The following is an 18,883-nucleotide window of genomic DNA, read 5'->3' on the forward strand; positions in this document are numbered from 1 at the left end:
CCTCTTCTGGCTGCTGTGGGAACTGCATATACTTGGTGCCCAGAAGGCAGGCAACCCACCCTGCCCCATACCCTCCTTTGCCCTTATTGGACTAAAAAGTATCCTTTAGAACCCTGAGATAGATCATCCTTTTCGTAGCCAGGAATTAACAGGGCTCAGAGATAGGAGCATACAGCTCAGAGTGGGTAGCTGCAAAGTGGTGTTAGATGTATGCTCCCTGGAAGAACCTGAGGTAGATAGACCTGACAGGAAGTGGGCATTGTGGGCGAGTCAGCAGCGGCAGCGCTCAGTCGAGAACCGCCAGTTGCTGTCCTGGGCTGTGGCTTCCTGCCTGCAGGTAGAGTTTACAAATAGGAGCATGAAACAGTATGGGTCTGCAGGTTGACACCGCCTGCGTGCCAGCAGGTCTTGTTAGTGTAAACTCTCAGCCCGTAGCTTCTTGGAATGACACCATATTTGATTCTAACTGGACTCCTGAACTCTGAGCCCAGACCAGCAAGAATCCTGGCACCAAGAGCCTAATTAGGTTTTATGTCTCATTCCTACCAGCTGGGACTGACTGGCTATGGCTGGCTGCCTAGAGACTGTGTTGAGAAGTTGGAGGCTTCTTGCAGGGCCAGCAGGCGGGAGGGTTGAGACTGTGAGATAGGTCTCCCAAAGGTATGCATGGGCTTGTAATTAATAGAGCAGCCATTGGGCTTTGCCACCCCAAGGATGGCCCATGCAATGGCACACCTGAAGCATGCCGGTGCTCTTTAAATGGCATACGTCTTGGAATGCTTTCTTGAAGTAAAATTGGTCATGGATACAGATCAAAGCAGAGCTGCTCTCCTCAGACAGGAGAAAGGGCTGGGAGTCTCTCGTGTTTCTCCCCTCTTTCCTAGTGGTCGTTCTAAAAACATCTACACATGAAACCATTTGAAGACCATTAGGGCAGGTGCTACTTTATAAAAGCCAGAGACGATCTCTCTCTCTCTCTCTCTCTCTCTCTCTCTCTCTCTCTCTCTCTCTCTCTCTCTCTCTCTGTCTCTCTGTCTCTCTGTCTCTCTGTCTCTCTGTCTCTCTGTCTCTCTCTCTCTCAATGAAATATGAGTTGAGAACCAGAAACTCAGAGAACCTCAGGGCCATTTTGGGCAAGAGAACACATGCAAAGGTCCAATTGTGAAGTGTGTTTCTCTAGTTTAAAGTGACAGCACACTTTTTAGCACAACTCAAGTGTAGGGCTATGTGGTCAAGGGAAGACTCTGGTAAGTGAACAGAAGCTACTCGGGATTCTCCTTATGGAAAAGAGGAAGAGTTTAGGTTGTATTGCTGTACACTGTTGAAAGTGTTTTAACAGAATAGAACCATAAGTTGGATAGTTTTAAATTTCCCTCGGCTCCTACACAGGGCAGAGATAGAAGTCAAAATGCTAGGGGTCTATTATGAGAGTTGCTATAACATGGAAACCAGGCACTGAGCACTGTACAGCTGCAAGGTGTAGTGGGTAGCTGGCATGCTGCTGTCTTTCAGGCATGAAGCCGCAGGGGCCAGGCTTGGCCCTGCTTCCCTGTGCAAACACTCCTCATCCAGCACTACCATCTCCATTGAAGTTACTCTACCCATTCTCCCCTGGATGTTTACTATTCAGTGGTCCATGCTACACCAAGTTCGCCAGGGAGGGAACTTACAGTCTCTGCTTCAACTCTGATTGCACAGAATACGGAGCCAAAGGCTCAGAGCTGATGACAATAAGTCCATGTCCCTCAGTCCCCTGTCTGGTGTTATTTTTGCTTTATTCTCAGTTTTTCGTTCATGCGTGGCTTATATCGCCACTACATCATAAGTTGTTTTGTACTTTCGTTTTAATTAAAGCCTCTTTAGAGCAGGGGTCATATCCTATTTCCCCTTTTCTCTCATCAACATCTAGCACAGGGATCAGGCCAAACAAAAGGTACATAAGTGTTTGTTGATTGGCTGTTCTGGTTCTATTAGGCCCACGGCCTGGGAACTACCCCCACTCCACCCACCATGGCAAAGCCACTCCTTTCCCAGACCTGATGGTGCTTAGCAACCATGTATACCCACCACTCTCTGCAGCTGCCCTGTCGGTAAGGCAGGCTACACTTGAAGGCACTAGGTATCAGCAGGGCAGAGTGAGCTCCACTCCCAAGGGAAGAGTTCCTTGAGAGTGGGGTCCTTGTCCTTACATTGTTTAACTATAACAAGTACTAGATTGCCACTGGAACCCCAATTGCCTTTCTTGACTCCCTGCTTGCCTCTTACTAAGTTCTCACAGGACTTAGAAAGACAAAGTCTACAGGCACAGCCTCAGAGGCTGGGTCCACTACTCTATTTTTCCTATAAAGTGAGCAGAATAAAGACTCATTTCTGAAGCTTCCTTTGTATGTCCCAGCATCTTTCTCCCTCTGTGTGGATCTTCCCTCCCAGAACTACTCTCCCAAAGTCCCCTTCATTTGTTTGGTGAAGAGAATGGTGGAGCTATTGAAAACGAATGCCTCCGTTTTCTAAAGTTTTTATGAAGTCCCATGTGATCTCTGACACTGCCACAGATTCAGTATAGAAGATACTGACTTGGTCTACGTCTCCCTCGCAGCATTCTCTATCCTGGTCTATCCATGATTCCTAGTGTCCGGAACAACCCAAGGGCAGGGCAGATTTGAACTCCCCCATGGTCAGATATGTAAGGACCTGTGCATACTGTTCTCAGAAACCCATCCTAACCTGCCTTAGCTCCTCCTATTGCTCGGTTGGGCACCATTACCAAGCAACTTACAGGAGGGAGGCTTCATTTAGGCTTATGTTCCAAGAGGGATAGAGCTCCCCACCATTATGGGGTAGCATGGCATCAGGCAGGCATGGCAGCTAGAGCGTTAAGCTGAGAGCTCCCATCCCTAACTGAAAACACAAGCAGAGAGGGTGACCTGGGAATGCCGTGGCGGGAAGCCCACCTCCAGTGACATATTTACCTAAGCAAGATCACACCTCCTAAACGTTCCCAAAGAGTAATGCCAGCTACAGGCCACACGTAAAAGCACCGGGGTATAAGCAGCGAGGGCACTATTCTGAAAGCCATCACATATCCAAAGGCTACATGTCAACAGACTCTGCCAATGGCACACTACTTACTGGGTTACCAGGTCAGCACCTGGAAGTCTATCCACAGTACTCGAGACATGAGCAGGCAGTTGTGGTCTGTTAGAACGCAGACCGTATGACGCTTATGTCAGGGTACATATCTCTCTTTCCTCTGCTGATGAGCATGCAGTTCTGATCTCAAAGTCTGCACTGAGACTTCATCATCCTGAGAGCCAATCAGAGGTCTCCTGGGCTCTAGGACATAGGATCAGTGAGCCAAGGTGCTTCGTGACTTCAACGAGTCTGGGGCTACTACGTTCATGAGTGAGGTGTATGTGTACTGCTGCTGTTGCCATGGATACACAGTAACTCATTTGTTAACACCTGGCGCATATATATATGCATGTATATATATATATATGCAAATGCATGTGTACACAATATTGCTATAAGCATCAATAAGCACATAAATACACCTGCACACATGTTTACAACCTGACACATACACATGTGTTTTAGTCATAGGTCACTTGTACCTGTCATCCTGATGCCTTACTTTCCATTTTCTCTACAAATAATAATTTTTTATTAAAGAAAAATTTTCCTACACTATGTTCTGGTCACAGTTTCCCCCTAGCTCCTCCCAGATTCTCCATCTTCCCACCCACCCAACTCCACACCCTTGCTTTCTCTCTCCTTAGAAAACAAACAGGATAAAAAGAAAACTCACAAGAAGCACACACACACACACACACACACACACACACACACACACAGAATCTGACCATTCTTGAAGTAGTCATTGACTAATCTATTAATTAGGACATTTTGGCTTTGCCCTCACTTTCCCAGACTACCCCATACTTTTTATAATGACCTTGGTTTTCTCTTAGCTGCCTCCTTACACATAGTCAGTCCTCCGTACTTCTCAGTGGTCTTCTGAAGCACAGATTGGAGTCAATAGGGTGCCTCTAAGCAGAGGGGAAGCTTCTCAGCTCAGAGCCTGTGTTCACATAATGTTTGAGCTCACGTGGGACTCTCCTTCCCAGCTACTCTCTGCCACATAAGCAGTTGCAGGCCTTGGCCTTCATTCCCAGGTGAGAAATGAATAGATCAAAAGCATCAATGTTTTAACAATCATTTTCTGCAAAGCAATAACAGCCTTCATTTTCCATGGAGCTATGATGGTCCATTTTTTCAGGGCCCTTATTAGTTAAAATAGACAAAAACAAACAAAAACAAAAATAAAAAACCCAAAACAAACAAACAAAAACAAAAGCAAGACAGAGGATGAGGAGATGGCTTGGTCAATAAAATGTTCATTACATAAACATGAGGACTGCATTTCCCCCCAGAACCCAGGTAAAAAGCCAGTCATGGCGCTCACACTTGTATGGGCAGCACTGGGGAGGGAGGGAGGGAGAGATAGGCAGGTACCTGGGGGCTCCTTAGCTAGAGAACCTAGCATAGTTAGCACACACCAGGTCAATGAGAGATGCTACCTGGAATAAAGGCGAAGGTGAGGACTGACACTTTGGAAGAAGGAAGGAAGGAAGGAAGGAAGGAAGGAAGGAAGGAAGGAAGGAAGGAAGGAAGAAGGGAGGGAGATAAGGAGGGAGGGAGAAGGAGGGGAGAGGGGGAGGGAGAGAGGGTGTGTGTGAGAGAGAGAGATCCCAAAAATCTAAAACAAAACTTTGCTAACTTGATAGGTTGTTCTATCACTGTGCATTGAATTTTCTTTTTCCCCTTCTTTCATTTAAGAAATTGACTCTTGTATTTTTATTATGTGTGTGCATGGGGTGTGTTTGTGTGTGTGTGTGTGTGTGTGTGTGTGTGTGTGTGTGTGTGTGTGTGTGTAGGATGAGGACATGAGTGCTTTACCCTCAGAGGCTAAGGGTCAGAGGGTTAGGACCCCCAAAATTGGGATTATAGGAAGTTGTGAGTTGCCATGTGGGTGATAGGAACCAAACTTGGGTCCTCTGGAAGAGCAGTCAGTGTTCTTAACTTCTGGGTCATCTCTCCAGCCCCTGTGCTTTGGATTCTCAATTCTTAGGTTATGGATAACATTGACCACATTTTATCTTCAGTGCCTGGTTATATTTCTTCTTCTGTGATCAGAACTTTGATTGACTAGGCTTATTTCTCCTTCAGTAGAACGCTTTCTCCTAACTATCAACAGATCATCTATTCTATCAGTGTCATGCATACAACTGGAACTTTGGTGGGTAATTGGGGATGGATAGGAAGGAGCCAGCTGCCTGAAGCCAGTCTTCAATAGTACAGTAGAGCTGGAAGCAGAGGCACACACATGTAATCCAAGCTACTTGGGAGACTGAGGCAGAAGGATTATATAATTAATACCTGACTGAGCTACAAAAGAAGTTCAAGTCCAGCCTGTAAAACTTAGCGAGTCTTAAAAAAAGGTATAAAAAGAGGGTTTTGGATATAGCTCAGTGGTAGAGTATACACAAGGCCCTAAGTTAATATCCAGTGACCCCACACCCTCTCCCTAAAGAAGTAAGAGCATAATAAGACTGTAAGCTGTAACCTAGCTGCCTGAGATTGTAGCCTGACTTTCCCATCTACCTACTGTGTGATGTCAGGCACATGACTTAACCTGTTGGAGCCTCACTACCCTTGTCAGTAAGAGAAATAAAAATACAATCTATGTAACAGAGCTGTTTTAAGAATTAGGGACCATCCCCACCACTCCCCAACATGGTCTCTTCCCTCTCTCCACCCCTGATGAGAGGAGGGGAGGGCAGTGGGAGAAAGTACTGGGAGAGACAACTGGAGTGGGAAGGTATGTGGTATCTCTGGGCCAATTTAGAAACCTAAGGTTATGAGAACTCCCAGAAGTCTGTGAGGAGGACCCTGGACCAATCTTGAAACCTAGGATTATGGGAACTCCCAGAAGTCTATGAGGATGACCCTAGCTAAGACTCCTAGAAATGGGGAATATGAAGCCTAAACTTTCCATCTCCTGTAACCAGGCAAGACTTCCAATGGAGGGATTGGGACACCAGCCCAGCCACAAAATCTTAGACCCAAAATTTGTCCATTTTACAAGATGTATAGAGTAAAAGATGGAATAAAGCTTGAGGAAAAAGGCCAACTAATAACTGGCCCAGCATGAGACACATGCCATGAGAGAGAACCCACCCCTGACACCATTAGTGATATGTTGTTACAGTTGCAGATAGTAGTCTAGCATTAACTGTCCTCATAGACGGTTCACTCAGTAACAATGGGAACTGATGCAGAGACCCACAGCCAAACATTAAGTGGAACTTGGGGAACCCTATGGAAGAGGGGGGAAAAGGACTGAAGAAGGAGGGGTCAAGGATATCACAAGACAACCTACAGGATCTATTAACCTGGGCCCATAGGGGCTCATAGAGACTGAAATGCCAACCAGAGAGCATTCATGGAATGGCTCTCTACACATATGTAGCAATTGTACAGGTGGCTCTTCATGTGGGACTCCTAAAGTGGGAGCAGGGGCTATCTTTGTCTTCATTGCCTGCTTTTGGATACTTTCCCCCTATCTGGGTGACCTGTCCTCCCTCAATGGGAGAAGATGTGCTTAGTCTTACTTGATATGCCAAGGCTAATTGCTATCCTTGGGAGGACTCCCCTTTTCTGAGGAGAAGGGAAGGAGGGGTGAAGGGGAGGTGAAAGGAAAGTGCTGGGGCGGGGGGAAGCTGTGATTGGGATGTAAAGAAAATAACTTAGTAAGAAAGGAAAGAATGAATGAATGAAGACTAAACACATGACATAACTTCTGTCACATGGCACTTCTAAAATGACAAGACATTTTAGTAATTCTTTGACAATTTCATAGATATACTCACCTCCCACTTCTCCTCATATCTCCTTCAAGCACAACCCCCTCACCTTTCACCTACTCCCAAATTCATGCTTACCTGCTTTCTTCTGTCTTTCACTTGAAAACACCAAGTCTAATTTGCACTGCCGTATACTCATGGATGTAAGTTATCAGCTGGAGCGTGGTCAGTGTACAAAGGGCTACACCCTTAAAGAAAACAGATTCTCTTTCTTCCCCAAAAGCCATCAGCTTCCCCATAGCTTCTCAGTTAGGTATGGGGAGCAGTGAGTCCCTTCCCCTCTCCTACTGGAATGTTGCCTGGTTGGGTCTTGTGTAAGTGACCATGGTGGCTGTCAGTTTGTGAGTCATATTGTGTCCTTTCCTCTCCACCATTTTCCAGTCTCTCTGAATTCTGGCTCTTAGGTTCTTCCCACCTACCTTCCACACTGGGATGACATCAACATCCCGTTCTGGGCAGAGCACTCCACTGACGCTTTCTGTACTTCAGTTAGTTGTACAAGCTTCTTAATTGTTAGTGTGACTACAGCTACCATGGCCATTTAAATAGTCACAAACTTAGGAATTTCATTGTCTTTCTCTGCATTTCTTCCCTGTTCTCTAACAATGTCCTGGAAGACATAGGGCATGACAGTAAAGAAACCCAGAAGTTAGAAAGGAAGATTTTTGCAAACTGTCAAGCCCATCACCTCTCATTTCTTCCCTCGTGAGAAAGCTGACCTGTCCTGTTTTTCCCTTCAACCCTGCTGTACTGGCTTCTTTGGGTCACATGAGGGATATGTGTAAGCAAATACTGAAAAAACTCTTGCATGCCCTCTAGCTATACCAAATATTGGTATTAAGAGTGGGCGTATTAACTTAATACACTTTACCCTGCTTCAACTCTTCTAATGATCTTGTAGGTGAAGGTTAATTTGAGGACTATATCTTGAGTGTTGTATGTGTGTTTGGATGTGTGTGGTGAGGAAGACATTTAAGAGATAATCCTATTATCAGGTAGGTTTGCTAAAGTTCTCATTGAAGCATGTTAGATAAGTTAACTGGTGCCTGTATGGGTAGCGAGGTTGTGAAAACATATGTTGGTCCCAGTGTTTTGGCTCCTCCACCATAAAGAAGTATTTCAGAGGGCTAGTTTTCCATGGAACAGTTTCTCAGAAATGTTGCCTTATAGAAAAATGGAGAAGATTTTCAAGCGTCAGGCAACTGAGAGAACTAATTGAGAAGGCTTTTTGCTTTTTGGTGGCCAGAGTTGTTGGTGACTAGATTAAAGAAAGAGTGCTTAATTTTGTATAAGATGTTATGTATATATGAAAGAATGTAGATGTTCTGTGTCTCCAATGAAAGATAACATATTTTAAATATTCTATAAAAATGAATTAAATATTCTGCAGTCATTCCACCCTATTTAACTCTCTAATGAGATACTCATTTGAGGCACTTTTATCAAAGAAGAAACCTCCAGAATTTGTCCAAGATGAGTAACAATCACAGAGTTCAGAATCAAGGAGCCTTTAAGAGTTCCCTTCTCAGGGTTGAGGATTTAGCTCAGTGGTAGAGCGCTTGCCTAGGAAGCGCAAGGCCCTGGGTTCGGTCCCCAGCTCCGGAAAAAAAAGAACAAAAAAAAAAAAAAAAAAAAAAAAAAGAGTTCCCTTCTCTCTGAGCTTTCCTTGGTGAAGGCCTACTCTTCCCTAAGTCTCCTTATCAATCCCATATAAGAAGTTGTAATGTAACAATCCTAACCTCTCTATTCTCTCTTCTTTCCCTCTTCCTTTCCCTTCCCCATTTCCCTGCCCCATGTCTCCTCCCTTGGTCTCCAGGAACCTTCTGCATCATTTCACTGTGCACCTGTGTGGCTGGGATCAACTTTGAGCTATCACGTTACCCACGCTACCTATACGGACTCCCGGATGACATCAGCCACGGTTATGGATGGTCTATGTTCTGTGCATGGGGGGGCCTGGGCCTCACACTAATCTCGGGATTCTTCTGTACCTTGGCCCCCTCTGTCCAACCTGTCCCGAGGACCAACTGCCCTAAATCCAGACCAGAGAATGGGACAGTGTGCTAAAAAACAAAGACAAAAAAACAAACCCATACCTATATATATATATAAATATATATATAATATACATATATAAAATGAAACGCAATCAAGATGATGCCAGTGCCAAGGTAGAGTTGAGTTGGCTCAGGCACCTGCATCTCACCAGACTTTGTGTTGCCTCATGTCCAAGATGGAAAAAGTGTCCCCATCCTGTGGCTCTCTCATCCGTTTTTGACTTTGGCTTCATGATTTCTTCAAGACAGAGTGAAGGCCACCACAGGCATCTTGATCCTTGTCACTCGTACGGATGTGGTGGTGAGCTGGAAGGGACAAAGGCAGTGGTCTAAAGCGACACAGATACAAAGAAGGACGTGCCACACTCTGGGCCAACAGGAGAGGACACCACCACCACCCCAGCCATCATATCATGGGGGAAACTCAGTCCCTTGAGTTCATAGAATGTAACCACATCTTTGAGGCCATTTTCAGATCCACTTCTCTGCTCTTCCTGTTCTGAGCTCCTTCCCAACCCACCAGCGACACAGCACAAGTGGAAGAGAAAACAGACTGAGAAGGAAGTTTTCTCTTTGCGGCCAAACCTTTGGACGATGCTTTAGAGGTGGGAAGGGGAGAGAAGATGCTGAGAGGCAAGATCCACATCAACTAAAGGACATTTCAATGGATGCTCAGAAAACCCAGTCTTACCTTCCAGCTGCCTTACACCCAGTTAAACAAGAGGCCACCCTGTCCTCCCCTGCCTGCACTCTCTGGGCAGATTGGAGCCTTTGAGTAATGCTGTGATGTGTGCGTGTATGTATGTGTGTGGGTGGGTGGGTGTGTGTGCACACACATGCATGTGTGCACATGCATATAGGTATTGGGTGGTTACCTTTTTCTTTTCCACTCTGTGAATGGAACTATCATATTACTCTGTTGTCTCTCTTACTACTGTTGTTTTTGACCCATTATAGAGGCCCCAAGAACCGGGAATTATCTTGAGGGGCAGGCCTTCAGGGGTGCCAATGCAGCAGCTGCAGATCCCTGGAGAGAGACAAAAGTGTGTGTGTGAGTGTGTGTGTGCGTGTGTGTGCATGTCCACGCACGTGTGCATGCACACGTGGTAGATAGTTCGTGAGTGTGGGATTTTATTGTTTGTGTTGCATATTTTTTCTATTATTTTTGGTACAGCTGAAATTCCCAGAGGGCAAACCAAGAACAAAACTACTGGGCCAGAGAACCCTGTGGTACCTCACAGTATGGTTCTGGAACTCCGCAAGATTTAGTCCACTAAGTTTGGAAGTTCAAGACACAGCTGGGCACAAAAGTCCTAAGAGAAGAGGGGGAAACATACAGTTCAGGAGAGAAAAGGAATATTGCCTCTGGTTGCTGATGTGCGAGTACATATAACAAACAAGACCTTCACTCCCCACTGTGGGGGCTGTCCTTTGTCACTGGATGTCTGCTCCTCTTCTAGGGGCAAGCCCTGTACAGAGGAGAGGAAATGAGTCACATGCAGAGAGAGCACCTCCATGTCCCATGGGCTCAAGTTTGTATGATATTATGTAAATGAATGGAGAACTCTTGACTCTTTCCGTTCTCGTCCCTCTCCTCTTGATCTTCAAGGCCATGAATCCCAAAATAGCGATCTATCTTAGAGGCTAGCACCCAAACTGAGGTGCCATCCAAACGGGCAAGGCCGTCCAGGTATCTCAGGCTTGCCTGAGCAAATTTGCACTGGGTGCTGGCGAGTGAAGAAGTCAGCCAGAGCTGTGAATGCCACAGGGCAGAAACAGCTCATGGTTACCTTGGGGACCCTGCTGGTGCCAAGTGTCCCTGGGGAGGCAAGGAGAGAATCCTGAGCTGGCACAACCATGGTCAGCCATGCAGAAGGGGAGCTCAGCTGCTGCAGAACAGATCTGCTTTGGAAACTTTGCCAACCACTCGGCAGCCTTCCGCCCCTCTGTGCTCTGTCACAGCTCTCTGTTTCCAACCTCTTTCCCTTCCAGACTCCTCACCTACTAACAGCTTCCCTCCCCTCTCTCCATCTACCAGGCTGTAGGTCCTGTTCTTCTCATCTGCTCTTTTGATCACCCCTCCTCTGTGTGTGTGTGTGTGTGTGTGTGTGTGTGTGTGTGTGTGTGTGTGTGTGTGTGTGTTGTCATCGTGTATCTATATACAGGTACAGGTGTGGATGCATTTCTCAAGACCCCCTCAGAAGGGCCCTGGTGAGATTCTGCAGCAGAGTTAGCATGTGAGCACCCAGAGCGTAGGAGAACCAGATGATCAGGGGCAAACTGGTATCAGGAAATGCTGCTGGCTTCCAATTGAGTTTATTTTTAATTTATCTATTTACATCAAATGCTGCTCCCCCTCCTTGTCCCCCTCATAGAGATCTTCCCCCATTGAGATTTTTAAGTCCATTTTAAAGACAAAGGGTATATTCTATGATAAGGGAAATCACTTTTAAAAAAAACTCAATTTTTTTTTAATTGACAGGTTTTTTTCTTTGAAAAGCTAGATTTTTCTCTTAAGGTGAAAGATATACCGAAGTTTGAGGGAATAAATGAGTCTCTCAGATTGAGAGATCTTTTGTTCTCCTTCTAGATATCTTGAGCTGAGCAGGGATAAGCAGGAAGGTATCCATGAACACCCACTTGGGGTACTTTTCTGTGACTGAACGCTAATTCCAGCTGCCTTCCATTTGCAAAAAGACAGAGGAAGCTAAGCCAAATGGGACATTTTGTTAGTCACTATTTAAACTCTTCTTGAAAAAACTTGCTTGACATACTTGTTCACAGACCTCTCATTTATGCATTATTTTTAAAAAAATTCACACTCATCTTAAACAGATCATCTGCTCTATCCAATTGCCCAACACCATGATGAACTTTCAGTAAAACTCACTGGCTTCCTTTGAAACACAAGCATTCTTGAAACATTGGATGGACTCCCAGGAAGGAGACAGACTTTCTGGGCTCAACTCCTCAACTGAGCATGAGCAGAGCAGGACCTTAGAGTAACTCTTTCCCTATTACAACTGGACAGGGTCAGGTACAGATGTGGATTCTGATCCTACTTAGCAACAGAACAAGCTCAGGTACCTAATCAGGAGAGAAGTCTCCTCACTGCTCGCAGATAGCAATCTCCGTCCAGGGGGTCTGACTCCTCTACCACAGGGGATTGAGCACTGGTTAAAACTAGCCCCTCTGGTGTAGTTTCTGGGACTTTCTGGCTGTGAGATGGCTAGGGAATGCATAAAGGAGAAGGAGGTGTCTTGGGTTGTCACACTCTCTAGGTCAGACTCCACTAACTCCAAATCATAGACTCCAACCTTTTGACAGGAGCCTGGTTCCTACCCCAGTCAAGTTCCAATAGCTGTGTATATACAAGGTGTGTGGTTGCACAAGCTGTGGGCTCTGTGCAAACCTACAGCGTGAGGCCACTCTCAACACTCATTTCTTTTGCTCTCTCCTAGATTGGAGATTTGGGAAAGTTGGGACCTAACTGGGGCAAAATACAATTTCCTGTTTTCATTGGAGGAATTATGGCTCCTCTTCTACCTACCTTCTTTCTGCGACTTTCCTTATGATCCATTCTTCGTGACAGATAACTTTGTAGGGACTCAAGACACTTCAGGCACCTCTCCTTCTTTGCCACGGCCTGAGGTCTCACAGGAGGTATGTGGATCATGAACATAAGAAAAAATATCTGTTCTAGCTTTAGTCACCGGACAGCCTTTCAGCAGCTCCCCTTTCTCACCTCTAGGGATCATAAAAGCATAGTTACAGCATTTCCCCAGAGCCAGATAAGTCTTCTTTGGCCTCAGGTCCTTCAGTGGTAGCCTGGGCCCAGACACTGTGCTGGTGTATTCTCCCCCACAGGGATTTCTACCCAAGCATGTCACCTTTCCTCAATAGGAAAGGGTACCCCGAGACTTTGCATCTCCTTAGACATCCATATACATGATAAGAGGCCTAATTAGAAAGGACCAGCTATGTAATATTCAGAATAATAAGGTCCAACTCATTGCTCAGAGCATTTGATGTCAACTGTCTTCGGCTGGGAACGTTTATTCACTGATTTTTCAATCATGTAGGGGAAGAAACAGACTCAGACACCCTCTGTCTTTATGTGGAATACTGGTTGCTTCTCATCGTTAGAGAGAATCTTCTGGAAAGGTCTCTGCTGCTTCTGACCTGATATGCCCCAGTGAACACATCCATCCCTCTCCAGGGAAACATGATGAGTCAAAAGACCTGGTTTCATAGAGAATGACAGTAAGCCTTACTGCTATCTTCTAGCCCATACAGACCGAGGAAGGGGGCAGATTTCTTTTTAAAGCAAGACCAACAGAGAAGGTGCATCCCAATGATTCTGGTGCCTCTCAGGGTGCTTGACTTCTGGGCTTATGTTTATCACCTCTCCCTCCATGCTGCTAAGCCACAAAACATTTCGTTGACATTGGTCCTAGTCCTTAGACTAGGTTATTACCAGCTAGTGAGCTTTCCTCCCTGAGGAATACATGCTCATTATAGAAAAACTAGGGGAAAATCATGCAAACGACTGAAAGACTTGTCCCTTACCATGGACCCATTCATAAGGGTCAGACCTCAGAAACTCTTCAATGAGTGCTTGTCACTGGGTAAATAGATGGGGCCAGAATGACATACAAACCAGAAAGGCAGCGAGGAGACATTTGAAAGCTCACACCAGAGCTATATAGATCCCTCTCCTTCTCTCTCCCGCTCTCTCTCTCTCTCCCCTACTTCTTTTTTTTTTTCAGGTGCCATCTCAATCTAATCATGGGTATAAATTCACTGAGGCCAGAGAAACTCACTAATTAAGCTACACTTGTAAAATGTAGCAATGGCTGAACATTTCACTTCACTCTGTACTAAAACGATTTGTGACTCTGGGCACTGTGTCTTCTCCATACTTGAACTTCCTCATCTACAAAATGAGGACAGCGATAACGCTTTACCTCATGGTATATTAAGGGTGACAAATAAATTGCAAAGCAATTTGCAAACACGAAGAAGTGTCTATGAATCATGTGCTGTTCAAATTACCCATTATCGGCAGCGCAGCCACGACAATGGAATGGTTCCATCAAGGTTCTGCCAAGAGGCTAATGTAGAGTGGGAGAGGCCATCTTGGTTGCTGAACTTGAGTGTAGCTATCCAACAGAAGCACATGGGATTCACTTCTTTCAGCCCTCCAGAGAAATGGCCTCCTTCATAGTCTTTCCCCATTGCCAGACTCACTTTCTTTATTCCAAGGCCAGTCTTGCAAAGTTCACGCTCATTTCCTGCGTGTTACCAGAAGTAACGATATGGAGATATCATGTGGAGGACAAGAGTGTAGATGACTCATATAGTTCACTTTGAAAGCAGGCATGGAGTTAAGGCTGTTTGTTTTAACAGTTCTGTTATCATTCCTCGCTGTACACGCTCATGTTGGGGAGCAAAGTCAGAGTCTTGAAGCTTCTAGAGCTCTCTCACATTTAGAGTGAAGATAAGTATGGTAAAAGGAAGGGCCCACTTCCTCTTGTCAGCTATAAAACTGGTGACTTCATCAATAGCCCCTCAGTTCTGGTAGGAGGTCGTGAGTGTCGTATCAAGTCGGGACACGCCCCTGTATGATCTTGCTTGGATCCTAAATTTGAAAGGAGAAAATGATTGATTTCCCCAAAAGAATTTCCATGCCTTTCTTCTTTCCTGTGTGCACTGAGATGTTCTACAGAGCAAGTCCTTGCTCTCTCTATGACTAGAGTGTAGTCGATAATAAGGGTAATGGCACACCCACAAGGGTGGGTCGTTCACAGCCAACAAACAGAAAACTGGGCCCCAACCTATGAGTTGCCCAGTTACACAGCTCAACCTGGCATCTCCCTGACAAATGCCAGGATATTATTCCTACCTAAGGCCTGTTATGACTCCCTAGGGAAACAACCCAGTGTCCTCCATTGCTCTCCCTTGGACCCCAAACTTTTCCTTTCTTCTCTGGGTGGTCCGTAGGCCCATTTCCATTTGTATGTGCCAGTATGTCTGTGTCGTGAGTGTGATGGTGCCTTTCACACAGAGATTTCACAGAACCACTCTCATGCCCTACCCGGCCTGCCCCCCCATCCCCACCCCCACTGCCCATGGTGTGACTGTTTTGCTATTCAAGACTCTCTGTAAAAAAATGTACAAATAAAAGTAAAAGCTGAAAATTAAGGGGAGGGGAATTGCATCTTCTTAAATGCTGTAATGTAGCCCTCGGTTTTCTGAGGGTCTGTGAGGACTGCCCTAGAATCCTGACTCTGGGGGCACTTGAAGGGAGGGAACGCCTGTCACAGATTTTTCTGGTTGTTTTCCTGATGGTCGCTTCTGCTTGCTTGGTATTCTCTGTTCTGAAGACTTTTGCCTTTAAAGTTAAGTAGGTCTCCCCCCACCCCCAAATAAAAGCATATCATCCAAGTTAGAATAGTGAAGGTCAAGGCTGGTGTCAACTCCAAGACATGGCCTGGGGTGATATTAGTGATTTTGTTAATAGCTCACCTGGAACCTTGGGTGAATCTTGTGACCTCACTGTGTATCCATGTCCTCTCAGCCTCACAGGAAGCAGGGTGACATTGGGGACACATGTAACACCCAGTCTCCCTGTCCATTCTGCTGCTATTTGTGCCCATGCTGGCTGCCGTATGCTGACTGAGCTGAGGCAGTTCAGGAGAAGCTCTCTCCCTGTTGCTCTGGCCCTAAGCTGACTCGCCTCAGAAAGTAACCTCAAGCCAGCAGCCAGTTTGAGTGCAGAGTCCAAAGCCTTTGATATACCTTTTCAGTCTCAGATGCCTTTTCCCACCCACTTTGATGATCTCATCTTGCTCTCTGCTGACAGAGCTTTGCCTCACAGGACTGGGGTAGGAGAAAGACCATCAAAGGTGATGGTGTGAGTGAATCGCTTTACCAACTGTGGCTGGCTCAACGAATGTGGCTTACTGCATAAAGAAGCTCAGGCTGCCCAGGGGACGCTATAAAATGGGGAGGGGAAAAAAGAAGGTGGTTCTGGGGATGGGGTGGAGGTTGTGGGTAGAAGATGTGGTTAGATAAACTTAGAGGTTAATGAAGAAATGTTTGTGCTTCCAAAAGCCCCTCAGAAACATCCCCAAGGCAGTAACCCTGGCAGGATCCAGGACATGGATAATCCTGGAGTACAAGAGGCTGCTAGGGAGGAGTGGTTGCCCAAGAGAGATACACAAATTTGGCCTGTGCTAGCACCCTTACACTCATGGTTACAGGCCCTTCAGTCTAACACTTCCTCATTCCTAATGGAGCTTGGTGACCCTCCTTGAGAATTGTATAAGGAAGGACTTAGACCACCGCTGTCCAATAAAATTTGATACAAGTTGTGTATGAAATTTGAATTATTCTACTACCTGGGTTTAAAAGCACCAACAAAACAGGTGATATTAATTTCAATGCTATATTTGAACCCAGTAGATCAAAAGATATTAGCACTTCAATGTGGAACCAGTGTAAAAGTCACTGGCATGTTTTATGTTCTGTCTATTTCAAGTAAAATCTTCTAAACCCAAGGTGACTTTTACCCTGAGAAAACCTCTCCAACTGGATCAGCCACACCTTGAGTGCTCAAAAGCTGCACCAGGCTTTTGTGACCATCTAGGAGAACAGACTTAAGTCTTTTCAGAGCCTGAGCAGGGTGCCCATTGCCAGTGAGTCACACACTGTGGTGGATTTCCTTGTGGGAACAAAGACAAAGGCTGGATTTGCTGAATAGAAGCTGAGCTATGACCATGATGCTGGCTCACTTTTAGAAGCTCTACTTTACCTGTGTAGTAAGGGGAGAGAGTCACTGCTGTGAACCAACCACATGTTATGCCTGCCTCAAGAGCTATCAGTGCTCTCCTTGGACATGGCCCTGATGATCTAAGTCCTAGGAAGAAAGCAGGCCATGGCCTTTGGCTGCAGGAGAGTCAGCCGCGGCCCACCCTATCCATGTAGATGTCTTATATCTCATGATAAGGGATAGACAGACCTCCCTGTTGCTAAGAATAAACACCTCTCCCATCTTTTAATATCTGGTGGAGTCTCCTGCTAAAAGCATCTCACTGATATTTGGAGCTGTTTGATTCATCCTCTAATTGCTTTAATTTTTTTTTTAAATCTTGAGTATTGAAAAGGGGATATGGGAAAAGAATAGCAGGCAGACCGGGTCTCCTATGAGGTAGCAGAGACAAGTCCTATCCTTAGACTAGGACTAAGACCACCATTTCCTACCTCTCCTTTCTGCTTAGAGATCTTCCTTAGATCTAAATAAGCCTCTTCTCTGTGTGTGAGAAAGACAGGTAGTGAGATCTTAGGGCATAGAACAGAATAAATATAAGCAACCGGCCCCTGGGCACTCTCCAATCATGTCAAAGATCCAGTATGATAAGGCTTGATTCACTTAAAATATAATATTCTGAGCCCTATGCTGTCAAACAGGAGAAAGGGAGCTGGTGAGTACATTGAGTATGTGGTCATTAGAAAGGGACCAGGGCCTACAAAACGCTCAAACACCTGGCGTGTTGAGGGTCTGCCAGATTATTGCTCAGTCAATATAAATTTATTTACCTTCACTCTAATTTGCATAGTGCTTTCTGATTGATTAGATACAGTGTGGTGTATACCGCAGGATTCTAACAAGACTCTCTCCTCTTGGAGGTAGCAATTCCTGTGGTTATTGGTGCTAAAATAAGATTAAATATTATGTTAATTTGTTCTAATACAATTTGAATAAATGTATTGTTTAATCTTAACAAGAATGCTACATCTTATCAGATCTATTGTACTGTCTGTTTCTTCTCATAATTAATTAATTACAGGAAAGGTGATCCAAACCAGATCTCGAAACTCTTGTGATACTCTGAGAGGAACTTACCAGGGAAGTGGGAGGGGGAATGAAAAGGGAAATTGCCAGGTTCCTGTGACTTTGAAAGGACCGAGGAAGCAGAGAGCGAGCATTTGGGGACTTCACTGAAACTGACTGCATCTTGCAATTTTCTTTTTCGAATTGGCAGAAATATTGTTATTTCCATCGATTGAAGAAAAAAAGTGTCTGGTAATTAATTAAATGACTTGTTCATGGAAAACAATAAAAATAAATAATCTGTCAGTTGTGGAATGTAAACTGATTAAACAATTAAATAAAGAAGACCATGTTGTGTGTTTTAAAAGCCCATGTGTGTCTGCTGTCTGTTTGGGGGTGGGGGTGGGGGAGGGTACAGGCTATGGTATTTGATAGAGAACGGTGTTGTTCCCTGGGGTTTTGTAGAGAAATAAATTGTACGATTCTTACACAGCTAGCTGAAAACTCTAATCCAGAAGGAAATTGACAATAGGCATTTCAATAATGTACCAGCCAAAGGTCCATGCTTTGAGTATTAGGGAAGAGACGAAAATGTGTAGATGGGTTGAAAGAGGGGAAAAAAGAAATTTTTTCTTTTTCTCCAGTCACAGACATTAAGAACAAGAAATTCAAAGGCTTCATAGGATGTCACAGTTCCTAATTACGTCCCAGCCCTTGACTAATTTCCTAGCTACCAGTGAAGAGGGAAAGTTTGTAGTCTTTGTCAGCTTTGTCCCTGACTTAAAGTCATATTTTTGCTCTACCCACTTACCCCTCGAAAGCTTTTGGCTCATGTGTGTCAAGGAAAGCTGGAAGAAAGCAAAGATAATTGGAGGTGAGTGCTTTTAAAAAAAGAGTCTTATTTCATCAGTATCTCTAGGTTTAAAAGAAGAAAATTGGCTTTGTGTGATACAAGTGGAAAACCAATGTTCTGAGAAGACATGGCTATGTAGAAGCCCAGGAGGCCAGACTCCCATCCTGTTGTCATCTGGACCACTGAATAGAGTTGTTGGACTCTGGAGTCT

The 18,883-nt window shown here is 45.1% G+C and overlaps 1 protein-coding gene across 1 annotated transcript in view; it reads left to right on the forward strand.

Annotated features, from left to right (window-relative positions):
• The window catches only part of Tmem178b (transmembrane protein 178B), a 376,299-nt gene extending 358,110 nt beyond the window's left edge, over positions 1-18,189 (forward strand). The window contains 1 exon segment of the mRNA NM_001195277.3: positions 8,743-18,189. Coding sequence (NP_001182206.1) covers positions 8,743-8,993 — 251 coding nt within the window. The 3' untranslated portion in view covers positions 8,994-18,189.
• Positions 18,190-18,883: the final 694 nt, after the last annotated feature.

This window comes from Rattus norvegicus, chromosome 4 (assembly GCF_021556685.1).
Source record: "Rattus norvegicus strain SHRSP/BbbUtx chromosome 4, alternate assembly SHRSP_T2T, whole genome shotgun sequence".
Lineage (NCBI taxonomy): Eukaryota > Metazoa > Chordata > Mammalia > Rodentia > Muridae > Rattus > Rattus norvegicus.